The sequence below is a fragment of the Brassica napus genome, chromosome A3, assembly GCF_020379485.1.
Source record: "Brassica napus cultivar Da-Ae chromosome A3, Da-Ae, whole genome shotgun sequence".
Lineage (NCBI taxonomy): Eukaryota > Viridiplantae > Streptophyta > Magnoliopsida > Brassicales > Brassicaceae > Brassica > Brassica napus.
The window spans coordinates 17,418,818-17,443,766 of record NC_063436.1 but is presented as its reverse complement, the minus strand read 5'-3'; the positions used below and the strand labels follow the sequence as shown (position 1 = coordinate 17,443,766).

The 24,949-nt window shown below is 34.0% G+C and overlaps 3 protein-coding genes and 1 pseudogene across 3 annotated transcripts; 1 reads left to right on the top strand and 3 right to left on the bottom strand.

The window, feature by feature from the left end:
- Nucleotides 1-426: 426 nt before the first annotated feature.
- Nucleotides 427-2,998, bottom strand: LOC106390460 (putative hydrolase C777.06c). Its single transcript, XM_013830931.3, has 11 exons — nt 2,724-2,998; nt 2,423-2,553; nt 2,222-2,334; nt 1,835-1,876; nt 1,651-1,706; nt 1,463-1,539; nt 1,248-1,370; nt 1,086-1,162; nt 942-1,005; nt 807-857; nt 427-715 (listed from the first exon to the last, which is right to left on the bottom strand). The coding sequence occupies exons 1-11, from the start codon at nt 2,893-2,895 to the stop codon at nt 548-550; spliced, it is 1,074 nt and encodes a 357-aa protein (XP_013686385.1). The 5' UTR covers nt 2,896-2,998; the 3' UTR covers nt 427-547.
- Nucleotides 2,999-4,326: 1,328 nt separating this feature from the next.
- Nucleotides 4,327-7,320, top strand: LOC106390461 (transmembrane 9 superfamily member 7-like). Its single transcript, XM_013830932.3, has 7 exons — nt 4,327-4,553; nt 4,907-5,071; nt 5,161-5,270; nt 5,358-5,466; nt 5,552-5,664; nt 5,731-5,881; nt 5,965-7,320. Exons 1-7 carry the CDS (start codon nt 4,434-4,436, stop codon nt 7,120-7,122), a joined length of 1,926 nt encoding a protein of 641 aa, XP_013686386.1. The 5' UTR covers nt 4,327-4,433; the 3' UTR covers nt 7,123-7,320.
- Nucleotides 7,321-7,677: 357 nt separating this feature from the next.
- LOC125607005 lies at nt 7,678-13,940 on the bottom strand (annotated as a pseudogene).
- Nucleotides 13,941-17,033: 3,093 nt separating this feature from the next.
- On the bottom strand, nt 17,034-20,986 carry LOC106390462 (inactive protein kinase SELMODRAFT_444075). The gene is given in 11 exon segments (XM_022716391.2): nt 17,034-17,298; nt 17,301-17,336; nt 17,423-17,572; nt 17,644-17,791; nt 17,883-17,959; nt 18,331-18,491; nt 18,563-19,326; nt 19,405-19,499; nt 19,756-19,910; nt 19,989-20,315; nt 20,618-20,986. Coding segments are annotated over 10 exon segments (1,854 nt in total). The 5' UTR covers nt 20,179-20,315; nt 20,618-20,986; the 3' UTR covers nt 17,034-17,220.
- Nucleotides 20,987-24,949: the final 3,963 nt, after the last annotated feature.

The following is a 24,949-nucleotide window of genomic DNA, read 5'->3' as shown; positions in this document are numbered from 1 at the left end:
CAAACATTGGTTACAATCTGATCCAAACCTAATCCGGAATGAATCGAACTAAACCTGACCTTATAATTAGTAAAACTTAAACGGAACTTATGAGTATAATACCGAAAATCTGATGGGGGCACCCGAATGCCCATGAAACTAGAAATAAGTTTAAGCGGTGTCTAAATCATCTGTCTAGCCACCATGTCACCTTCGGCGATATACACGCGTGAAAACGACCGGACCAGTGGACCGACAAGGGAACGTGTGAAGATATAATTGGACTGTAAGCAGAACAGAGCCATGCAATCTGGTTCCCATGTTTTCCGTTTACGGTCTTCGTCTTGCCATTGTCGCTATAAAACGTCACCGTTTGGTGGTCCCCCCACACTAACCAGACATATAAAGCAGCCATTTACCCAAACCGGTTCGAGTTAAACCAAAACATATTATTAATCTATTAATCTATTGGGTGACTTTCGCGAACAGAATACAATTCAATACAACCAAATGAATATTTATTTGCGGTATGAACTGGTTAAACCGGGAAAAAAAATAATAAACCGAGTTAAATCGATATCGGTACACGAAGACCATCATAGCTTAACTTGACATCAAGGCCTTCTGTGTCCATGAGTTTCTCCAGCTCTTCGCTCACTTTCTCGTGGTCCATCAAATGCATCATTCCAGTGAAAAGAGTTCTCTTTGGTTTAATCTTCCGAACTTCCTCCAACGCCTAGATTGAATATTAAAATGTAAAACGTAATGATGGAGGAAAAATCTATGAAAAGAAGTTTACAATAGAAAGAACAGGACAAGCTTTGTACCCTTGGGAGGCCAAAGTGTGTTGCTGAAGAACGATCAGGCCTCAGAGCATCCTATAGAGAGAGAGAGGAAAAGAGATGTTTCTTGGGTAAGAAGCTATCTATTGTTAATAAAAAGAACAATAGAGTTGAGATTACCATAATTAGGAGATCACAGTCTCTAAGGAGCGGGTAAGTTTCTTCAGGTATGTCACTCACATCGCTGCATATGTTTTATAAAAAAATGAATGATTCAAAGATGTGAAATTAAGGTAGAGGGGAAGTGTGTGTGTGTCTGTTTACCTTATGTAGCAGACGTCACCAAACCGGAAACCAAGGGAACGGTAGTTACTTCCATGCCACACTGGTAATGGGATGATCTGAAAACAGTTTCAAACACAACACCAAGATCATTCACAGGCTTTGTACTAATGAAACCTGGATGCGAGAAGAATCCAACTTTACCTTTAGATCTTTTACCATGAATGGCTGATCCTCGTGAATGATTTTAAACTCCAACTCTGAGACTGCAGCCCCTGGTATGATCACACTCGTATCAACCAAGTAATAATGGGTCTTTTTCATCACCTGAGAGATGCACATGTCATGGTAGAGAGTCTTTAACTACGTGAGAGATAAGGGGAATGTGTTTTAATGTGTGTTGTGAAAAACAAGTAAACCTCAAAATCACGCATAGCGGTGTAAATTGGAATGTGAGGTTGGACATTGTTTGTCCAATCACGGAGATCATCAAGACCTGGAGAGCAAAAAACAAAAACAATGGAGCAGAAGACTTCAACACCATAACTTAAAGAAAAAAAAGAAAAAAAATGGATGGGGCAAGGTTTAACTTGTTAGTTTCAGAGACCTCCAATTGCATCAGCATGAGAATGAGTAATCACAACCGCATCAAGTGTTCTTAGCCTGGAAACAAAATAACACAACTAAGTATCATGGAGATGGCCATGGAAAAAACTATCAGAATGTAACATAGTAAAGAGTTTCTAAGAACTCTTGTGACAAGTGAATTCTGGTTTATGGAGAAGGCTAACCCGAAGGTGGGAAACCATTTAAGTGCACTATGGTAGAAGAACCTGCAAGGAGAAAGAAGTAGAAGAACGTCAGCATAAAAGAAAAAAAATGAAAATCATATGCTCTAAGATCAATATCACCAAATATCTTATACTCCCTCGGTTCTAAAATATATCACCAAAATACGAATTTTAGATTTAACATTATTCAACCAATTACAAAACAGACTACAAAGTTAGATCGGTTTTAGTAAAATTACTCTCTTAAACATCATACATTTTGAAAGCAGAAGGAGAATTAAAAAAGATTGTATTCAACCTCTCTTTACTAATGCAAGCATTTTCCACAAGCTAGAAATGGAATCAACACACACACACAAAACACAAGAGTGATGTCAATGCACTTACTTGCCACAATCAATAAGGATGTTACTTGTTCCAGATGGTCTAGTGTACCGAACAAGGATGCTAGTGTTAAGTCTCCTATTCTTGTTTCCAGGTTCTGCAGCTTTTGTACATACCTAGACGAATCAAAAATATATTCTTTCTTTTCAAAGATGATCCCACTGAAACCAAAGATGAAAACTCAACAATGAACAAAATAAATACCGAACATGTTTTGAGAGGATTGGTAAGGCAGCTGACACGAGGGATCCCTTCACTAGTTCCAGTACCCAAGAACACAATCTCAGAACGGTCTCCAGGTGATGTAGTCTCAGCCTCAGCAGCATTTGCATAATCTAATAAACACAATCTATACATATTAAAAATGAATGCTTTATAAAGACACTACAAGAGATCATCTCTGAATATAAAGATTGAATTTTTTCAGATATGAACGATTGATTTTCGATGAATCTAACGCAAACCCATGAAAGGGAATCGAGTCATGTTTAATTAGATAACGTACTGGATTGACGGGAAGCTTGAAGAACCCTGTTAAGCGGAGACCTCGAAAGGACAAAACTTTGGCGTCGGAGAAGTGATGTCTGTTGCCGGAGAGAATCGAAAGAGGAGAGGGAAAGGCGCGAAGGGCGAAGTGAGACGAAGCCAAGAGACAGAACAGCTGAAAGAGCTGCCATTTTAGCACCAAGTCGGAAAAGCTCTGGTTCCAAGGATTGGAACAAAGTCAAGATGCGACGTTCTTCTTCTTCTTCTTCCCCTGTTTTTTTGGAGACCTAATGACTTTATATTATTAAAAATAAAGAAAATGTTGGGAAAAATAATTAATTAACAGAGAAACGACAAATTGTGAGATTTATTGTGAAAATAATTAAAAGGAAAACCACAAATTCCCCTGTTTTTCAATTTTTGGGTTTATGGATTCTTACCACAAAATCATTTTAGTCCTAAAGGTTTGATTAGAAGTTATTCATTCATATCATTTTCCTTGCGATGATATATTCAAGCAGCCTCTCTCGTCCTCCACCAAGGCTGGATGTTCCTGAACCAGTCTACACAGACTTAGTCAACTGGATCAATCGAGAAATTTCAGATGACACAGTACTCTCTGACTTTGTAGTGGAATCCTTTGGTTATATCACCAATTCTGCGCTTGGTTATACATGGAAGCAGGGTGAAGGGCTTGCTCAGTATTCTAACGTGTCGATATTTTTGGCATGTCTCACGGGAAGCAGGCTCCTCCACTTACAGTTTGGATGATAAAACAGGTTTTGTGTGTGATCGATCCGATCCCTCTTTAATTATGTGTATTTTTCTGTAGTATTCTGAAAAAGTTAATCCAACTATAATAATATAATACGTGGACAGGCCTCCCTAGGTGATTTACGTGTAGGTTTGTATGCATGGGTGCATTACTTGTTACCACTACTACTCAGTAGCGACGACACCCCACCGTGCCAGTGGAGGTCTCTCATCCTAGAGTTGGTTGAGATGTAAGCTAAAACGTTTTTCTTGCCATCTACTTCCTATAATCATCTGATTGATTTTGTTGTTCATGCAATTTTCAATTATCAGAATTTTGGTGAAACCAGTAGCTCTGACCGAACTTGAAAAACATCCTTTTTGGCGGGAACAGTGTCTGATTCCACCTTCTTCATTTGAGATCTTGCTGCTGCTTGCTACCTCCCAAACAGAAGATGATGAGGTACCGTAGGGCGTCCCTGTTGGGGACCATAAACATTTTAATAAGATTTTAACAAGTTAGGCATATACTAACTAGCCACCTTCCTTTCCATAAATAAAAAGTTAGGCATGTCAATCATGTATCATCCCTTTGCTTTAACATGAAGCTTCTTCTAGTTCTTCTTAAATCAAATACAACTTTTCGTACTATCAACTTTGTCTAAAAATTGGTAAAATAAAATAAAAAAAACTGAAAATTTGTTTCCTTACATAAAAGATTGCATGATTAAGTTCCCAAAATATATTTCTATTTTCCCAACATAAAAAGATGTCATAAAAGTAAGGAAATAATTTCAAATCTGTAGTCTTGATTGACCAAAATATATTTTACCCTTTAAGCTATTTTCACTAACCCCGAAAACGACATCGTATTCATAACCGCAGTTTCCTCCATCTTCGTTCAATAAAACAAAACGCACTTCTCTTCCATCTGAAGCAGCTCAGCTCTGAGGAAGAAGAGAAAAACAAACAAGTGATGAAGAAGACGAAAGGAAGCAGCTTTCGATTCTACGCCACTCTCTTCCTCTCTCTCCTCTCCTTCTCCTTATCTCGCGCCTTCTATCTCCCCGGAGTCGCTCCTCGCGATTTTCAAAAGGTGATAACTTTTTTTTTTCTCTCTCTCCGATCTCGCGTCTTCTGTGAGAAGATCGATATGGGGTTCATGGGTCTAAGTGGTTTTATAGTTTAGCGTGTGATTCGATCTTCATCTGCTGGAAAGTTGTGTCCTTTTTTTTCAGCCACCGTTTCTGTTGGTAGCTTAGCTTAGCTTAGTGAGTGAGTCGATGATGTCATGAATGTGAAAAGTTTAGGACTTTTTGGTATATTCATGAATCTGATTATCTGCATTTTCAAGGAGATGATTGACTTTATTTGATGTGAATATGTGATAATGCATAAAAGTTTACTAATTGTTTTTCATCTCTTGATTTGTTGTTTTGTTTGTCACAGGGTGATCCTCTTTATGTCAAAGTGAACAAATTGTCTTCTACCAAGACCCAGCTTCCTTATGACTACTACTATTTGAGTTACTGTAAGCCTAGTAAGATCTTGAACAATGCTGAGAATCTTGGGGAGGTTCTCAGAGGCGACCGTATTGAGAATTCCGTTTACACTGTAAGTAAATTACCCATTCTTCTGTCTTTAATTGTTGTTTGACTGTTTTTTTCATACGTTAACGTCTTCATAATGTGAATTTGACTCAGTTTCAAATGCTGGAGGATCAGCCTTGCAAAGTAGGTTGCCATGTGAAACTTGACGCTGAGTCCACCAAAAATTTCAAGGAGAAGATTGATGATGAATACCGTGCTAATATGTAAATAGTTAAAATAGCATTCTTGTCCTTTGTCTCTCCTAGAATGCTTTATATTAATCTGTTAACATAACCAATTTTACTGTGTAGGATTCTTGATAATCTTCCAGTAGCTGTGCGTAGACAAAGGAGAGATGGGAGTCAGTCAACTACTTATGAGCACGGTTTCCGTGTTGGCTTCAAAGGGAGTTATGAAGGGGTATGTATGTATGCCCTTAAACTCTGTTTCTTCACTCTTGCATTACTTTCTCTCATATACCAATAGAGTTGCTTGGCTTTTGTAGAGCAAAGAGGAGAAATATTTTATCCATAACCACTTGAGCTTCCGAGTTATGTACCACAGAGATCTAGAGTCTGATTCCGCTAGAATTGTTGGGTTTGAGGTTACTCCTAACAGGTATTGCCAATTGCTTGTTACTTCCCTTACTTGTGTAAGCTAACTAGTCTTTTATCTTGTGGATAGTATCTTGCATGAGTACAAGGAGTGGGACGAAAACAATCCTCAGCTAGCGACATGCAACAAGGACACAAAGAACTTAATCCAAAAAAATACTGTCCCTCAAGAAGTTGAGCAAGGGAAAGAGATTGTGTTTACATATGATGTCTCATTTAAGGTAAACAAAAATTATATCTAGACTTCTTCTTCTTTACTGTTTGGTTGCTAAACATTTTTTTTCTTGGGAATATGAATCTCCAGGAGAGTGAAATCAAATGGGCTTCTCGTTGGGACACATACCTCCTCATGAACGACGATCAAATCCACTGGTTCTCCATCATAAACTCGCTTATGATCGTTCTCTTCCTCTCCGGAATGGTAGCCATGATCATGATGAGAACTCTATACAAAGACATCTCAAACTACAACCAGCTCGAGACACAAGACGAGGCTCAGGAAGAGACCGGATGGAAGCTTGTGCACGGCGATGTCTTCAGACCACCGGTGAGCTCCGGATTGCTCTGTGTTTACGTCGGTACAGGTGTGCAGATCTTCGGGATGTCGCTCGTCACAATGATGTTTGCACTCCTTGGTTTCTTATCTCCTTCCAACAGAGGAGGGCTTATGACCGCCATGGTTCTCTTGTGGGTCTTCATGGGGATATTCGCTGGCTACTCCTCGTCTCGCCTTCACAAAATGTTTAAAGGAGACAAGTGGAAGAGAATGACTTTAAAGACTGCGTTCATGTTCCCTGGTATCCTCTTTGTTATCTTCTTTGTTCTGAACGGCCTCATCTGGGGTGAGCAGTCGTCTGGAGCTATCCCTTTTGGGACAATGTTTGCTCTTTTCTGCCTCTGGTTCGGCATCTCAGTCCCACTAGTCTTTGTCGGTAGCTATCTCGGTTACAAGAAGCCAGCGATCGAAGACCCGGTTAAAACAAACAAGATCCCAAGGCAAGTACCGGAGCAGCCATGGTACATGAGACCGGTCTTCTCCATACTGATAGGAGGCATCTTACCGTTTGGAGCGGTCTTCATCGAGCTCTTCTTCATCCTGACGTCAATATGGCTGAACCAGTTCTACTACATCTTCGGTTTCCTCTTCATAGTGTTCTTGATCTTGATCGTCACATGCGCAGAGATCACTGTGGTGCTATGCTACTTCCAGCTTTGCAGCGAGGATTACAACTGGTGGTGGAGAGCTTACTTAACCGCGGGTTCATCTGCTTTCTACCTCTTCCTCTACTCGATCTTTTACTTCTTCACAAAGCTGGAGATCACAAAGCTTGTCTCGGGGATGCTTTACTTTGGGTACATGATCATCATTTCGTATGCTTTCTTTGTCCTGACTGGCACAATTGGTTTCTACGCTTGCTTCTGGTTTGTGAGGAAGATCTACTCTTCGGTGAAGATTGACTAGAATACAAGACAGAAGAAACCAACTGATAAATCTGGAGAAAATATGAGTTTTTGAGGTTATTGTATGTTTGGGTAATTGTAGTAGCTGTGACAAACTAAAAGAATCATATCAACTTTTTTTTATTTGTACTTTTTTCTTCAACACCTGCATATTTCTACAGATGTTGGTTGAATCTAATATTACATGCCTTCTGCGATATATCACCAGTAATCTCCACAAGAACATTTAGCTAACAAACATGGCAATTAGAACTTGATCTAACATAGCAAGTCCAGATAATGATGTCTAGCATTAGTGACGTAATTTAGCCTCATTCCTTCACTCTTCAGCTTCTGGAACACTTGGAGAAGCCTCTTCATCAAGACCTAGTTGACATAACCAGCAATAATAGCATCATTACAAGAGACAAAGTCTCTCAGGTACATAGTCTCATAAAGTTAAAGCATTTGACGAACTTTTATGTCGTTTGTATACTTGGTTACTGTCTGTTTGAAAACAATTTAGTGTATCTATTCTCTGTTTTTTCTTTTAAAATCATACATAGATAAGTTTTCTCTATTTCTTTTCGTTCTGTGAATCCAAAGAGTAATTAAAACTAGGCATGGACATTCGGGTACCCGTTTGGATACGGATCGGTTCTTTTAGATATTGGATTTTTTGGATTTTGAAATCAGGTCCCATTCGGATATTACAAAATTTTGGGTCGGGTCTAAATGGGTTTGATTCTGATGTGTAGGAACCTGAAAATAACCAAATAACCAAAGTATCTGAAATGGATTAAATATTTGTACCCAAAATAACATATTAACCCAATTCAGTTCGGATATTTTGTATCCAAACTATCCAAATATATTAAGAAATAACCAAAAATACTCATTAGATATGGTTTTATTTGAGTATTTCTGTCAAAACTATTTTATTTTATCTGAAAATATACAAAATTATTGAAACAACTAATATATTTAATTAATGATTTTAATTTAAATTATCAAAATAATTATAATTAATATTTTTAGATATATATTTAATTTTTGGATACTCTTTCGGTTCTCGGTTCGGGTCAGGTTCGGTATCGGCTCTTCGGATATAGCAATTTAGAACCATTCAGTTATTTACCCTGAGTCCGTTTGGATTCGTTTTCCTGATTTTCGGGTCGGTTTTGAGTCGGTTCTTCGGGTCTTAATCAAAACTGTGAATCTTCGTAAGAAAATACTGTAGTTGTTTGGCCAAATTTTCTCCCCAATGATTCCTTCAATGCTGAGGAAAACAAGACTCATCGGAGAGTTTACAAATGGACAGGCAATCAATGTTTGAGAAAAACTAAGAAACGTAACATCAACCTCAGAGGAGGTATATATTACCATTTTTTCACAGTTAGACAATGCAAAGAGCAAATAGGAACTCTTGAAACATCGCGGTTTTTGTAGGTAAACAACAACCCCTTGTAAAAACGGTCGTAGCCTTCGTAGTAGATGGAGGCTGTGCAAAGGTTGCCACATGTATAGCAAAGCTGTCGACTGTTACTACTGTTGCGGATAACTTCAGCAGATTTACGGTAATGTGGGAGCCTGAACGTGGAACCAGGCTTCATAAAATAAGAGGATCCGAATACGCATTGAAGGTGGACTGTGGTGCAACACTGGTTGCATGTGTAGAACCATTCCGTTGTATCTAATAGTTTTTCACACACCTCGCACCAATATATATCACTACCAGCGCTGCCTTTTTCGCCGTAGCAAAGGATGAGTGGATGCTTGTCGTACTTGTAGTGTAATTCATGTGGAATAGTAGCACATGCATAACACAAAGCGAATTCACATTCCGGACATTCCAAATGAGACCCTGAACATGTGTTCTTGCAACGTGTACAATCTTTGTTGCTAGTGATGGTTGATATGAAAACGAGATGGTCATCATGACTTTTATGGGTGAAATATTCTGGAACCAAAACGCATCGAACATCTATGAAAGAGTATGGACCGCCTTGCGTAGGATAGTTATGGCGTATGTACCTAAAACCAGTGGTTACTCGGGAACAAACGTGACAAGTCATGTATGAATACTCGTTTTGGGGAGACGGGTCTAAGAAAAGGGTGTGGTTGTTCAATGCATGATCCAGCTTTTTAGGTAGACTGGCACATACCTCGTGGAGAGAGTAATCGCATTCCTCGCAGTCGTAGAACTGGTCGTAGACAATAGGATATACACACGCTTCACATAGCTTTTCTATGTCCACAACACCATTGTGTTTCTTTAGCTTCAAAGAATGATCATGACCAAAATGCTTTATGAAACCATCACCAAGGTTCTTGAAAGGTGCGATATCTTCTTCATCATCTCCGGACTCTTCTGGTTCCCATTCGAGTTCTTTTTTTATCCCAAACAGTGTCATGTGTTGCACATCTTGAATGTGCTACATATACACAGCCTTCTGGGTCACAAGAATATTGGCCATACTTGACATCAACCTTTTTGTAGCAAACCCGGCATAAGGAACTCAGAGGCGAACGGTATGGAATATAATGGAGACGGTGTGGGTGACGCGTGATCTTGATGACTCTTGGTAAGTCGATACAACTTTGATGAGCCATGTAGCTGCACTGGAAACAAGCATAACTTGGTTCTGGCCCGTTCACCAACCCACAAGCATCACACGGAACTAGTAATGGCCTAGGTAAGAAGATGAGCGAGTGGTGATGACCTTTCGGGTTTGTGATAGTAAGAGGTGGAAGCGATTTTGCACAAGGGAGATCCAAGCAAAAGCTACAAATCAAGCAACGATAGAACCAAACGCCTTCGAAATCTTTTCCACACCAAGTGCATTTGTCGAATATGATATCAGATTTGGTCGGAACAATATCGACAAACTTGTACTTCCCTTGATCAGATGTGTCGGGTTCTTGATCATTTATGTGGGGCTTGCAAGGGTTGGCGTCAGGGATGATGTTGGATATGGTTCCGGTCTCAAGGTCTCGATAGAAAAGAGTGAGAGGGTGTTGGAGGTGATAAGGATGTGTTATCTTTCTCGGACGCTCATCGCAACCGTTGTGGAACTCCACACCGCAGGTTGTGCAGCAGATCAGGATATTATCTTGCTCCCTCATAGTATATTTTCCGCCGCACGTACTGCACCCGAGCGGAATGACAAAGTTGCAGTCCATGGACAAGTTATGATGCGTGAGAGCTGGATGAGAAAGAAGGCATCTCTGGTCAATTTCATCAGCCATTTTCTTTACTGGTTTGGTTGTGATAATCTATCTATCAATATGTATCTCAAAATGTTTATGCTCTCTTTCATCATCCTTTTATTTAGTCTGCTTTCGTTATGATCGCATCTTGAGAAGTGGAATCATTGTCTCTATCAAACAAAAGTCAAATTGAATTAAATTAAATTAACAAGAATATATATCCAATAAATAAACAATATCCAACTTGTCTTGGTCGGCAATAAACTTTGTATTAAAAATTAGCACTAAGACCATCTATAATGGAGGTGTTGAAACTTGTTTTCAATCGTTGAAACTCTTACAATGAGGGTGTTGATAAATTGAGTTAATTTATGTGGTTTCAACATCTGCTGCAAAGCTTTAACAGTTAAAAAAAATAGTGTAGACCGACGCGGCCACATGCTACGTTGTGACTGGATTGATTGGCTGTACATATTGTTTTTAATTTTTATCCTCGTCCAATAATTTAACCGTATTTTTTATATAATATTTTTTTAAAAAATAATAAAAATTATATCAAAATTAAATATTTTTTTATCTATAAATAGAGACCACTGTCATTTCATTTACATACAGAAAAATATCATTTTCCTTATAATCAACTATTTTAGTTTTTTAAACTTTTTTTGTTAATAGAAATTTTATTAATATTGATTTTGGTATTATTTAAAAATAAGTTTAGTATAATCATTTAAAATAAATATTATTAAAATTTGTTTTATTTTAGTTTTAAAATTAATTATTAATATGTAATTGGTATGTTTTAAAAACCAAAAATATGAATGAAAAGTTGTGGGATAGAGTGTTGAATTTCTTAAAACAAAACGATTATAGAAATTTAGAATAAAGTGGATGTTGAATAAATGACGTAGAAGAAAGATTATATGATGTGAAATGTTAAAGGAAAAAAATGAAAGTGTTGAGAATAGAGAGGATGTTGAAACAATTATAGATGGTCTAAGTGATGGAACTGCAATAAGATAAAAGAGTTCCCTTGTTATTAAATAACCGAATAACGATAAGTGGATAACAATTGTGAATGAGTTGTTTACTGTTCGGGTTCAGTTTGATATTTTTGGTTATTTTAATTTTCAGCACCATAATCAAGACTTCTACTCAGTGTTCAAATCAGGTTAGGATACACATTCGGATTCAAAAAAAAAATCAGATGTTTGAATTTTAGGTTCGAGTTTAAAAAGGTATTTCAAAAAATCCAAAAATGAAATATTCGAAAAAATCTAAAAACTAAATCCAAATAAATAGTTTAAAATCTGAATGAATTTTTTTTGGAGTTCGAATCAGGTCGAACTCGATAGCATTCATTTACAAACGCTCACGCTACCTGCAAACAAGAACATACAAGGATTTATTAATTAATCAGTGGCGTATCGATGGGAAAGGTTGTGAGGATGAGCTGGATGAGACAAGGGACATCTTTTCCAAATTTCAGCATCCATTTCTCTACTGCTTTGGTTACCATGAATTATTACGATATTTGATGATATCCTAATGTGGATGTTATGTGCCACTGAGTTAAATAACTGGAAAAAACATTTCCATGTGTATATCTTCATTATAAACAATTAGTAACTGGCAATTTAATATCTATACTATTAAAAGGTAATCATTCTGAAAAAATCTACTTATACAAAGTTGTTAGACCTATTTATTAGTTAATTATTTTTTAGTCTTACCTAATATTTCTCTAACAATATAAGGTAACATGAGATACATATCAAATTTAGTGGTTTACTCAAACCATATATATTACATACGTATATTATCACAACACCTATATACGAAATTGAAAACACCATGAAATACTTCGATGAATGTAAAGCTTTCCTGAACACTGTTTACATATAGTTTGAGGTTTATATTATCGATAATATACTATGATAAAATGACATTTTCGTAGCACTTATAAATTTGTAATATATAATTCTTAATTGTACAAGTGATGTGTTGTAACATATGATAAAACGTCAATTCCGTTTTGGATCGAACTGACTTTCAATTTAATTTTGAAATTGAGATTCAAGCCATATATAAGAACATCCCCATTCACGAACGAATATGTTTAAACCAAACATATTATTAATTTTAGAATAAACATATTTATAACATAGTATATGTTGATAATACCCAAACCGGTTTACTATATGTACTGATATATATATATATTAATTATCATAGTATTTTAATGTTTGTGGAATATGTATACAGCCAAGTTAAGAATTAGTGTTTTCATATCCTAGAAGATATTTTTAAGCCTTTTGCGTAACAACATATCCTGATTCGTAAAAGATCATAACTTATACGTTCCATATTTTCATTTAACTTCTATATATATCATGTACGGTAAATGTGATAAATTCCGATAGCTATTATAGCATTTCTTCCCGTTTAATAAGGAGCTATTATCATTACTCCCATATATTAAGCATCATAAATATTATAAATGTTTAAAGCTATATTTATAGAGAATCTAAAATATAATAATTTTTTGGTGATGTCAATTTTTTTTTGGTTTAGATTTGGATCGGTTTCTTTCGGGTATGAATTGGTTTGGATCCATAATTTAAATAGTTGTAAAATACATATAATTTTCAGGTATATAGTGGATCTAGGTAGGTTTGTAGTGGATCCAGGTAAAATACATATAATTTCAGGTATATAGTGGATCCTGTTAGGTTTGGATATCTAGGACCCCAAGTACCAGTAAACCTGCAAATATATGAAACCCAAAAAATATATGAAAACCAGTAAATACCCGAAATATATACAAATACTCGAAAAGTCCCGATTTAATTCAAAATCTGATCCACAAAACCATAAATGCCTAAAATTTAACCAAATTACCCTAAATATGTTCTTAAAATTTTGAAATTCTACCTAAACCCTGAAACTATAACCGAAAACCCAAACCTGAAACTTAAAAGAATATCCGTAATACCAAAAGATATATGAAATACCCAAACATACCTAATATACAAAAATAATTTGAGTACTTTTGGTATCCGATCGAGTCTCATGTCTGACTGATTGGAACAAAGTCAAAACCTACGGGTCTTATAAAGTAACTAATAGGTACCATTTCCATAGACCCGAACCGAACCTATATTTTCGGGTAGATCTCGGTTGTTTTGGATCAGATAAAATACACCGACTTAGAAAGAGTTACATAAAAATGTATATACAAAAAACTAAATAACTTAATTTATAATTTTTTAAGATTATCTGCTTCAATATAATATGATTTCGTAACATAATAATGTACAACAATCCGAAATACTAATTCATATAAAACTATGTTTATAGTTTTAAAAAATCCGCGTTTTCGAAGCGCAGATCAAAATCTAGTAATGTATATTATATACTATACAGTGTGCACGCTGGTCACGCAACTTGCATCAAAAGCAAAGCCATGAAATTTTCAATACCTAGTGGGGTTACCTTGTTAATAATATACTAGGATAAGACCCGCGCCTTGCGCGGGATTAAGTTATTATTTTTATTATATTTTGGAGAATGAAACAATAGTTTGGCTTCATTTGGATTAGGGGTGTTCAATCCGGATATCGGGTTGGTTTCGGTTCGGTTCGGTTTTTTTCGGTATTTCGGTTAGTAAAATATAACTACTATTCTAAATCTATATTTACTTTGACTTTAGTCTTTCACATACTTTTGAAAGATTTCAACTGGACGACTAAATTGATCAGCCAATCTTATTACTTTAAATCATTAGTATTTATTTATATATATATATATATATATATATATATATATTATTTAGTTTGAATATTTATTAAATAAAAATTCATATGCGTTATATTTTTATGATCATTTGTAACTTATTATAACAAACAAAATAATCTATTGATCACAAAATTTTCAGAATGGGAATCTTCAAATTTTTAATAATATATAGACGTTTTGAAAAATTCAAAATATAACATATAAGAAAAAATATAAATGTTTTTATTATATATTTAATGTGATTTTTAATATCTTTCAATTATATAAAATTAAAAAAAAAACTAAGATACTAAAATTGTTATCAAATATTTATTATTCATAATAATTAATTTTCATATATACGTTAATCATATTAGGTAATTTCGTAGCTTCTAATTAAGGAAAGTGCAAAAAAAAATTTGGTAGATTATTTATCAATTCGATAGTTAGTTTAATAAAAAATATAATGTAAGTTAAGATGAATCAACCTATTTTTCTAAGAATAGTATATTTTATATAGTCAATTATTAAATGAGAATTTATAATCATACAGTTCTATGATCATTCATATCGTTTTATAACTGAATATTTAAATCATCGATAACAAAAAATTTCAATGTGAAATCTTTAATAAGTTTATAATTTATAAATGTTTTTAAAAATTCATTGAAAGTTTTAATATTAAAATATTTATGTAATCTTATGGTATATAGTTTAATCTATATATATATGTTTTATTATTAAATGATATTTTTTACTCATATGGTTTTAAAATCATGTGTATCTTCTTATAATATTAAATAAAAGTTCATATTAATACAATTTTATGATCATTTGTAACTTATTATGACAAAAAAAAATCTATTGATCACAAAATTTTCAGAGTGGGGATCTTCAAATTTTTAATAATTTATAGACGTTTTGAAAAATTCAAATTTAACATATAAGAAAAAATATAAATGTTTTTATTATATATTTAATGTGATTTTTAATATCTTTTAGTAATATAAAATTAAAAAAGAACAAAGTTACAAAAATTGTTATCAATTATTTATGATTCATAATAATTAATTTTCAAATATACGTTAATCATATTAGGTAATTTCATAGCTTTTATTTAAGGAAAGTGCAAAACATTTTTGGTAAGTTATTTATCAATTAGATAGTTAATTTAATAAAAAGTGTAATATAAGTTAAGATAGACCAACCTATTTTTCTAAGAATAGTATATTTTATATAGTTATTTATTAAATAAGAATTTATAATCATACGGTTCTATGATCATTCTTATCGTTTAATAACAAAATATTTAAATCATCGATAACAAAATTTTCAATCTGAAATCTTTAATAAGTTTATAATTTACCAATGTTCTTGCAAATTCATTGAAAGTTTTAATATTAAAATATTTATGTAATCTTATGGTATATAGTGTTTAATCTATATATATATATATATATTTATTTTATTATTAAATGATATTTTTTACTCATATGGTTTTAAAATCATGTGTATCTTCTTATAATAAAAATGTTAAACCATTGATCATTATTTTTTAACATAATAATTTTAATAGTTTTAGTCATTTATTGTCGTTTTTAAAAATTCAAAATGTAACATATACGAAAAAATCTAAATTTTACTTTTATAGCTAATTTGATTGTTTAATTTATTTTAATAATATAAAATTAAACAAAAAATGATGGAGGAGATATAAATTGTTATCAAATCTTTATTATTAAAATCATTAATTATCATATATATATATTAGTCATTTATGGTAATTCCGTAGGTTTTATTTATGGAAAGCAAATAGCATATCATATCATTATATCATATAGTTTGACCAACTTATGTATCTAACAACATATAAAAATCGAATGTGGACCTACTTATTTTTCAATTGAATGTAATTGACTATCTAATTGAGTGCCACCTATGCATTGGGGCCTCTTTTAATTAATACAAAATTGAGGTTATATCTTTTCAAATGTTCCTCAATTAATATATAAGGGATAGCTGAATACTACTGACAAGTGATAAAAAATAAATTATAAAAAAACAAGTGATAAAATTTGTTTGTTAGTTATTTAACTTAGTTTTCTATCATTTAGAGGCACATACATCCATCGCAACCAAAGCAGTAGAGAAATGGATGCTGAAATTTGGCCGAGATGTCCGCTGATTAATTAATAAACTTCTTGTATGTTCTTGTTCACAGCTGTAATCACTTATCGTGTTATTAATTCGTTTATACTTTAATAACAAGGGAACCCTACTATCTATTGAAATTTAGTGCTACTTTTTAAGTACAAAGTTGATAGCCAACCAAAAAAATTGATCATTTGTTTATTTACAAAGTATTGGTGTGAGGTGTGTGAGAAATAATTAGACCAGAGTGTGGTTTTTACACATGTGATGAATGTCGCATCACTATCCACCTTGGATGCATATTTGGATCCTCTTACTCTATGAAACCTGGTTCCGTATACCAGCAGGTAGGTGGCGATGTGAAAGTTATACGCAACAGTGGTAACACTCGAATGTTCTGCCATGAATGTAAGCAACTTTGCACCGGTTCCATCTACTATGAAGGCTATTGGTGGAGGAGTAAGTATTCTTACAACGACTGTAGTTGTGAAGCAATTGTTTTTGCTCTTTGGAATGTAATGAACCAGGGATGAAAAGACCGTTTTTTGGACGTGGCCCGAGGCCTATAAGGTGTTGATGACTGCTTGATATTCAGAAGGATCACTTTCCCCACCTTGGAATGTAATGCATGCAGAGCATTATATATAAGAGAGAATCAAGTATAAGAGATACCAAGGAACCTATGCATAATTAAAATTCTGGTATCTCTCTTATCTATCACTGCCTCATTGTTTTGTTATCTCTCATTCCTCTCCCTCTGTTCACACTCCAAAACCAATAATTCAAATTCAAAAGTAGACAAAGCCTCTTGTAGTTTTTGTTATTTTAATAATTTCCCTTTTACCAATTTTTTTCTCAAATCCCTTGATAACATATTTAGCAACTCTGTTTGCATCTTACCCCACTATACAAACAAAACAAAAAAGGCTCAAAAAGCTTTCCTGCCAGCTTTGGACCACATCACTGAGAAAACAGATGACTTTTACTTAACTTTTCCTAACACAGTTACGTTATGGTTTAGTTCCAGCCTGCCTCTGAACCTGGAGTTGATGCGTAGTTCCCATCCATTATCATATCTCCTTCCAGTATGCGCAGCACCTTCATTATTGACCAAACCTTTTGTTAGCATATACTATCATCCTGACACTAAAGACTGATTTCAAAAGTTACTTTTGGTTATCTACCTGAGACATGCGTGGCCTCAAATGTGGATCTCTACGTATGCACAACGAAGCTGCATGAACCATGCAAATAACCTCACTTTCTACAAAACGGTCACCAAGCCTCGGATCTACAAGTTCTTCCACCGCATATTCTTCCAGTAGAGGACGTGCCTGATATAAACAACAACCAACAAAGCATCAGTACTATTACTTTCCTGAATAATAAAAATGCGAATCATTACCCATTCAGTGAGGCATTGCTGGCCTTTCGGCATAGTAATGTCAATGGCTTTGCGTCCAGTGACTAGCTCAACTAACACAACCCCAAACGAGTACACATCTGCTTTTTCTGTGATTTGTCCGCTTTGAGCATACTCTGGAGCTAAATAGCTGCACAACAACAAAGTACTTTGCTATAGCAAGAGAAAGACATGTTCAAAGTTTCAAGAAGTAAATGATAGCTTTTGTTGATGTGACTCACCCAAACGTTCCTATCACTCGTGTTTCTACACCTAGTTCCCCATCAGGCTGCCATCTCGCTAGACCAAAATCTCCAACCTGATATAATTTAAAAACAGAAGTGACTTAGGTCCAAACATGTATTGTTACAATGAACGAGCAAAGCCAAACTAATACTCCCACTGTTTCCGAAAGAAGGATTTTCTAGAGTATTCAGGCGTATTTAAGAATATAATGAACATTTACAAATAAATTTCTTGTTAATTTTACTATATGTTTTCCAATAACTATCAACCTATAGTATTTAACTAATTCAAAAAAATTCAATTAATATTTCTTAAAATTATACAACTTAATCAAAAAAATTCACTACTAAAAGTACCTTAAAATTCTAGAAAACCTATCATTTTGGAACAAAAAGTAAATATAGAAAATCCTTCTTTTGGGAACTGAAGGAGTAGTATATATACCAGTGGCTCATTATCATGAGTGATGAGGATGTTGTTAGGACGCATGTCTCTATGGACAATACAACCAACTCTGCATTCTTCATGAAGATACCTAAGACCTCTCGCAGCTCCAACAGCAATCTTTTGCCGTGCTGCCCACTCCAGCGTCTCCCTTTTGCGACCTGTATAAGAGCTTGATACTGAGCAAAACATTCTCCACCACAAAGAAGCACAAAATGGAAGGGAACGTTACCGTATAGATGGGAGTCAAGTGAACCATTGCATATGTATTCATAAACCAAGAGCCTTCTCCCATCTTCAATGCAGAAACCAATCAGCATAACAACGTTTCTGTGCTGAGCACAACTGAGAACTTCAACTTCGGAGCAAAACTCTACATCTCCTTGAGAACTGGCAAGTTTGTGTTGCTTCACCGCAACCACTTGCCCTTCAGGTAATACACCTCGATGTACAGATCCGTATCCACCTTCAGCCAAGAAGTTAGCCCTTGAAAAGCCACACGTTGCAAGCTCTAACTCTGCATAGGAGAACACTCTCGGTGGTTTACCAAACACTGGCCCTTTGTGCTGGCAGATAGAACAAAGAGGAGGTGGCTGGAATCTCATACTAGTTGACGCTAGTGATTGATTCTCACTCTCAGTTTCAGACCCTGAATTATCATCATTCTCCTTGATGACTAATGCACCATCCTTCTTCATGTAACCACTCATTCCCAAAGTCAAGAAAGGTGAGGTTCCATGGTCAGAGCTTGACACTGATGAAGTCCCAGCTTCTGTGCTAGTGAATGGTGTCCCTAGCTCAGGGCTGCTAATAGGAGTTACAGGTAGTCCTTTTGTGTGTTTTTCAGATGCTGCTTCTGGTCCTGTTGGTAACTCAGCTTCCTTCCTAGGTGATCCAACCAAGTTTAAGCGCAGAACTTTTGCCTGAGAACGCTTCATCACCACAATGTTACATTGCAACTCATCCATACACGGTTTCTCTTCTTGCTTGAGGTGTCTGTAAAACAAACCACATGGAACCATGTAAGTTAGTGAAAGTAATATATAACGGATATGATTGAAAGTAGATTATTACTTGTCTAGTACGACCCAGTTTGCTTTTGCTTTCTTAGACTCAGCAGCAACTGCTCCACAGGGAGATCCAGAAACAATCTTAATCTTCACATTTATCTATAAAAAAAATACACAAATAATAACAACAAATGAGCATGAGGGCTTTCACAGGATCATCATAGCTAAACATGCATGTCAAGAGCAGTGTTCGATCTTGGCACATCCTAATGAAACATTAACTTTGGTCCTCAAAAATTTTGAAGGTTTTTTATAGAGGCATTAGCCCCTAAATTATATATAAAGATTACTAAATGCATTAGAAATGTTTTGAACCCTCAAAATCTCAAGTTCGGCCATGGTCAATAGAGCAAACCTTATTTGGATCATAGACATCATGAAGCTGGAGATTTATTTGGGAACAAGTATCAGTGAGATCACTCTTTATCTCTGGTAGTGCTATAGAATGTGATTTTTTGTGACCACTTGCACAGTCCCCAGCAAACATAGGGAAACTCCAAAGTTTTTTTCCTACAAACTCATCAGAAAACAAAATGAGATAAGTATAAACAGAGAAAAACCAAGGAGAAGCTTAAAATCAACATATACCTGAGTTGTGAGAAGGGACAACAACAATGAGGGTAATGCAATCCCCAGGGTGAACAACGTGAGTCAAAGCCCAAATCAAAGCTGTCTTTGGAATCTCCCTAGAAGCTTTAACAGCAACGATAACCTTTTCAGCACCATCAGATACTACAGGCTTCTTCTCCTGCTTCCCTCGCTTCAGAACTCGACTCATTTAAGTTTGTCTATATAACACGAGCCTCAGAGGAACTGTTGTACTTTGTTGGAGAGATAAAAGCTCACAAGATTGGGGAAGATGCCATGATTTTGGATTTGCGTTATTTACTTACTGCCTCTTGGTCTTGGTTGGATCTGACAACAACAACAACAAACGAATTTAAAAAGCAATGGAGATGGAGATTTAAACCTCACATGTAACAAAATAAGAACGGCTAATAGATACTACATATACATATATATATTTAATTATTTACCACAAAGTGCCAGAGGAAGAAGATTTAATACTGATAATATCAACGAATAAGAAACAAATCTTTCACTAGCTAAGCTCTCTCATGAATTTCACCGTCATGAAAACGATTCAACCAAAATAAGTAAAGAGAGAGAGAGAGACGATGATGATGGAGTGAGACCATACACGAAAATGATATTACCAGAAGAAGCATTGGTTTTTTTGTCTGTCTTCAAGCTTCTGTCTCTCCTTTCACAATCAAAGCACATAGGCTTTTAGAAAAACAACAACAAGAAGAAGAACAAACTTACTATCTTTTTTGTTAGGATTTTTGGTTTCGACTCACTAGCTAGCTAGTCTCTTCTCAGTCTGGTTTCTCTACTTATGTCTCTCTAGTAACAACAACAAACTTACTATCTTTCTAGTACTCTACTTAATAATCAAGCTCTTTTCTGCTAATTACTACTATTATCTATTGTGCAATACTCTTTCTACTTGCTCACTTTTTTTTTCATAATTTCATACAAGTAATACTCTTTCTATTTGAGAAATGTCATTTACAAAAATTTCATGTATATTAAAAATCATTTTAAAAAATTTATTTTACCATATCCATTTACACCAAATATTTTTCTCTCTGATTAATATATTATAAAATAAGATTAAAACTGTATTTGTGTGAAATGGAGGAGAGAGTACAATATAATGTCCTTCCCCTTTCTAAAGTAAATAATCGTATAGTACTAATAGTATGATTTAGTTTGAAACTTTGAATGATTTCAGCTAGAAGTTTTAATCCAAAACTGGTTAATTTAATTGTTTTAGTTTTATCAGTTTCTCATTGACCAAACTACTGCAATTGGAGAAATTAATTTCCTTTTATCAATAGATATCAAATAAACGCTAATCTTAAACTGTAGAATTTGGAAATATCTCAATTGTTCCACAATTATGTAGGTTTAAATTTTGGACTATATTTTATATGGATGGTTTGATGATGACTAAATTTTGGACTATATTTTAGTCTGTTAAAGAAGTATATCGACCGTTGTATTTGGACTATGTAGAGATTGGTCCTAACTCCCAACTAGTTTAGCTTACCTCAGGAAAGCCTTTAAATCTTCTCCAATGATTTACTCTATTTTTTTTCTAAAATACAGTAATTTTATAATAGAATTTGATATTGCTTCAATAGTACTAAAATAGAGTGATGAACAAAAAATAAAAAAAATTACTGTATATATAGAATAAAAAACAAGTTAACACTATTATAGAATAAAAAATAGAATACAATTGAAGCATTTTTACTCTAAACTTTATTTTAGAGGGAAAAATAGAGTAGAATTGGAAATACCTTTAATTTAAATTTTCTTTTTTTTTTTAAACCTTCATTGGTCCTAATTTTAACTAAAGACTTGTGATTCTGAAAAGTGAAAAAATCAAATTTTATGAAAGACACTTAAATTTTGCTGGGAATTATTAGAGCCATTAATTAATCTTTTTAAAAAAACTTGTTTTACTTGTAAAATTCAGTATTTATATTTTATTTTAAAATAATAATTCATGTAACATTAAATAAAGATGCCACGAATACTTATACAAATATCCAATATATTCATTTTGGAAATCGTTCATATAAATGAATTGAGATTACTAGTTAGTAATAGTTTGAAAATTGGTTGAACCGAAAGATAACCACATTTGTTCTTTATCTTTTTCTCCTTTATCAGTAGTTAGTAATAAATAGTATGTACTATGTAGTAGTACTATATAATATAAAGAACGTTATTTAGTTTGAATTTAAATTTTGTAGCTGTGACCATATTTTAGATCTCTATCTACCCTCTCGACGACAGGCATTGGGAAATTAATTAACGTCGTTATAAATGACAAATTTGAATCAAACGCAGCCTTCATCTCTAAACGCGGTTTTCTATAAACAAGTACGTAGACACAGCCGACAAGTCTTCAGTGTCTTTTTAGATGCTGGAAGTTAATATAATTAACTACGTTGATCTTATATTACTTTCAAATATAATCAAGGCACATATATTCTTTTCTTTATAATATAAAAAGACTTATTTAGCATGGATTCAAATAAATGGAAAATAAATAGGTTTGGATTATATAGAAAATAAATAAGTTAATTTAAAGTATGCTAATGTGTAAGAAACAAAATAAAAAAGGAAATGGTCCAAAATATGTGCAAGTAAAGTAATGAACAGAGCACAATCACAGGTAGCTAGTTCAGGCTCGGTGTCATGTAGTAAAACCCTCGTGGACCCGTCCAATCCCAACTAGCCTCTAATCATTATCTCTCTAATTTCACAATTGTTAACTCTTTTCCTTATTACAATTTTTTTTAAAAAAATAAACCTCTAAAACGTGTGAACCTCTTTTATAATACCATCTCCAATGTATTTTAAGATCCTATAATAGAGATTGAAACTTATTTCAATGTATTCTTCTATAATAACAATTTTTAAAATATAGAATGAAAATAGAGATTGTTATTTCTTCTCCTGAATATAGAGAAAAAAATAGTAATATCTATTTTAGATAAAAATAGCAATGGGTGAAAATGAAATTGACTCTAAATACAATAGAAACAAAAATTTCCACCATGCGTAATCCCACGTTATCTCTGAACAGAAAATAATTGATTAATTATTCTAGTGATTTGGGGACTTAGTTTGTTTGAATCAATAGACTTTGATTAGCTGAGACGATTAGTTCCGTTAAGCGTCACACACTTTTAAGTTAATGGGTCCCAGATGTTCAGTAAGCTCTGTCATGTCACCGTCGCGAGACGCATCATCAACGGCGCCGGCGGCCAATGCCGTCAATTGTTGTATAATATTATGCATAAATTAAGAATTCTTTAAGAAGAAAAGGAAAGAGAAGAGTCTCTACAGAAGCAACAACGTTTGGCGACGGGTATTATACTTATGTTAACTAATCGCTAGTGATTACTCAACTTTCATGGTAAAACTAAAAACTAGTCTCTATTTTATACTACCCGTTAACTGGTAAACAAGCAACTTTGAATTTTTGAAATAGAATGCATCCTGCGGGGTACTTTTTAAAAAATAAATCACATGCACGTTTTAATATTGACAATTGTTTAGTCGTCTTCGTTATTATATTGCATCTATAGTTAACTAGCCGGTCCTACATCAATAGCTTAGAGACAAGGACCCTAAATTTAATCGCTAACTCGTAACCTATGTAAATAAGAGAATGTTAGCGAGCCATCAGTTGTATTCGGGTATTTGGAACTACACTATTAATCTTGAATTTCTAAAGTATAGTTGGATAAAACAAATTTATATAGAGTATTGTGATATATTATAAGGTCCGACTTGTAGAATATCATTAACAAAATTTGCAACCATGAACATATTCTCTTTGTTTTTGTCTTTTCCTCTATCGAATTGTTGGTGGCCTAGTGTAATGCAATAGGATTGTTCTTTTGTTGTGTATTCAGTGATTCAAACCATTCTTAGGACGAAATATTATTTCTTAAATCGAACTTTGAGATGACAAAGGTCTATAGCTTCCATGATAATTGAAAAAAAATGCTATTGATTTTTTTCTCCCATTTTTAATCATTTTGACAAGGAAAATTGATGTTTTTTAAATTTCAAATACACAGAATAAAATAATCCCTAAGATAATCGGTAAACTACTCTCAATCCGTAGCAGCTTCAAATTAAAAAAAAAACTTGTCAAATACTAATTTAATCCCACTTACTGACTTGCATATTTAATTCAGTCAGTAGAACTAGAAACAAACCAGGTAAAAACTTTAAGAGAATGGTGGTAGTCCATTAGCGCTTGAGGGTATAAACCCAATACAGCGAACTTTGGTTCGAACCCCGCTGGCCACACGGATATGAGCTATTGCTTTCGGCTCATTTGAATGTCCAAGAAAAGATTTATCCGTGGGCTGTACCTCCACCCGGAGGTTAGGTCTGTGTCTTTAAGACCATCTCCAATGGTACTCTATAATTTTCTCTATATTTCACTCTAAAATAGAGTAACTCTATTATAGAGTTGGATTTGCTCCAATGGTTCACTCTATAATAGAGTTACTCTATAATAGAGTGAAATATAGAGTATTCTTATTTTTTCACTCTATATTTGGAGTAAAAAAATAAGATTATTCTATATTTCACTCTATTATAGAGTAACTCTATTATAGAGTGAACCATTGGAGCAAATTTAACTCTATAATAGAGTTACTCTATTTTAGTGTAAATTATAGAGGAAAAAATAGAGTGCCCTTGGAGATGCTCTAATAGACATGTTTCCCTTCAAAAAAAAAAAAACTTTACAAGAAATTTCTTTAAATAAAGTAAAAAGTAATTTATTTTTGTGCATCCCACAGAAACACGCAAGAACCCTGGATTCTGTAACTACTATACTCTAGTGTTTTCACTTTCATAATGACACTGACATAATGAATTGTCTTTACCGTCATTAAAAACTATGTTTTCTTCCGAGGTTGCGTATTGATTTTGCTAATGGATTT

Bases quoted from the DNA above. Each gene is read 5' to 3' on its own strand.
- LOC106390460 (XM_013830931.3), bottom strand. From the start codon at position 2,895: ATGGCAGCTCTTTCAGCTGTTCTGTCTCTTGGCTTCGTCTCACTTCGC. The intron at 2,554-2,723 runs GTACGTTATCTA...TGTGTTTATTAG, and splicing joins TCAAGCTTCCCGTCAATCCA to ATTATGCAAATGCTGCTGAG. The intron at 1,163-1,247 runs GTAAAGTTGGAT...AACTGTTTTCAG, and splicing joins TCATGGTAAAAGATCTAAAG to ATCATCCCATTACCAGTGTG.
- LOC106390461 (XM_013830932.3), top strand. From the start codon at position 4,434: ATGAAGAAGACGAAAGGAAGCAGCTTTCGATTCTACGCCACTCTCTTC. The intron at 5,467-5,551 runs GTATGTATGTAT...TGGCTTTTGTAG, and splicing joins TCAAAGGGAGTTATGAAGGG to AGCAAAGAGGAGAAATATTT. The intron at 5,882-5,964 runs GTAAACAAAAAT...ATGAATCTCCAG, and splicing joins CATATGATGTCTCATTTAAG to GAGAGTGAAATCAAATGGGC.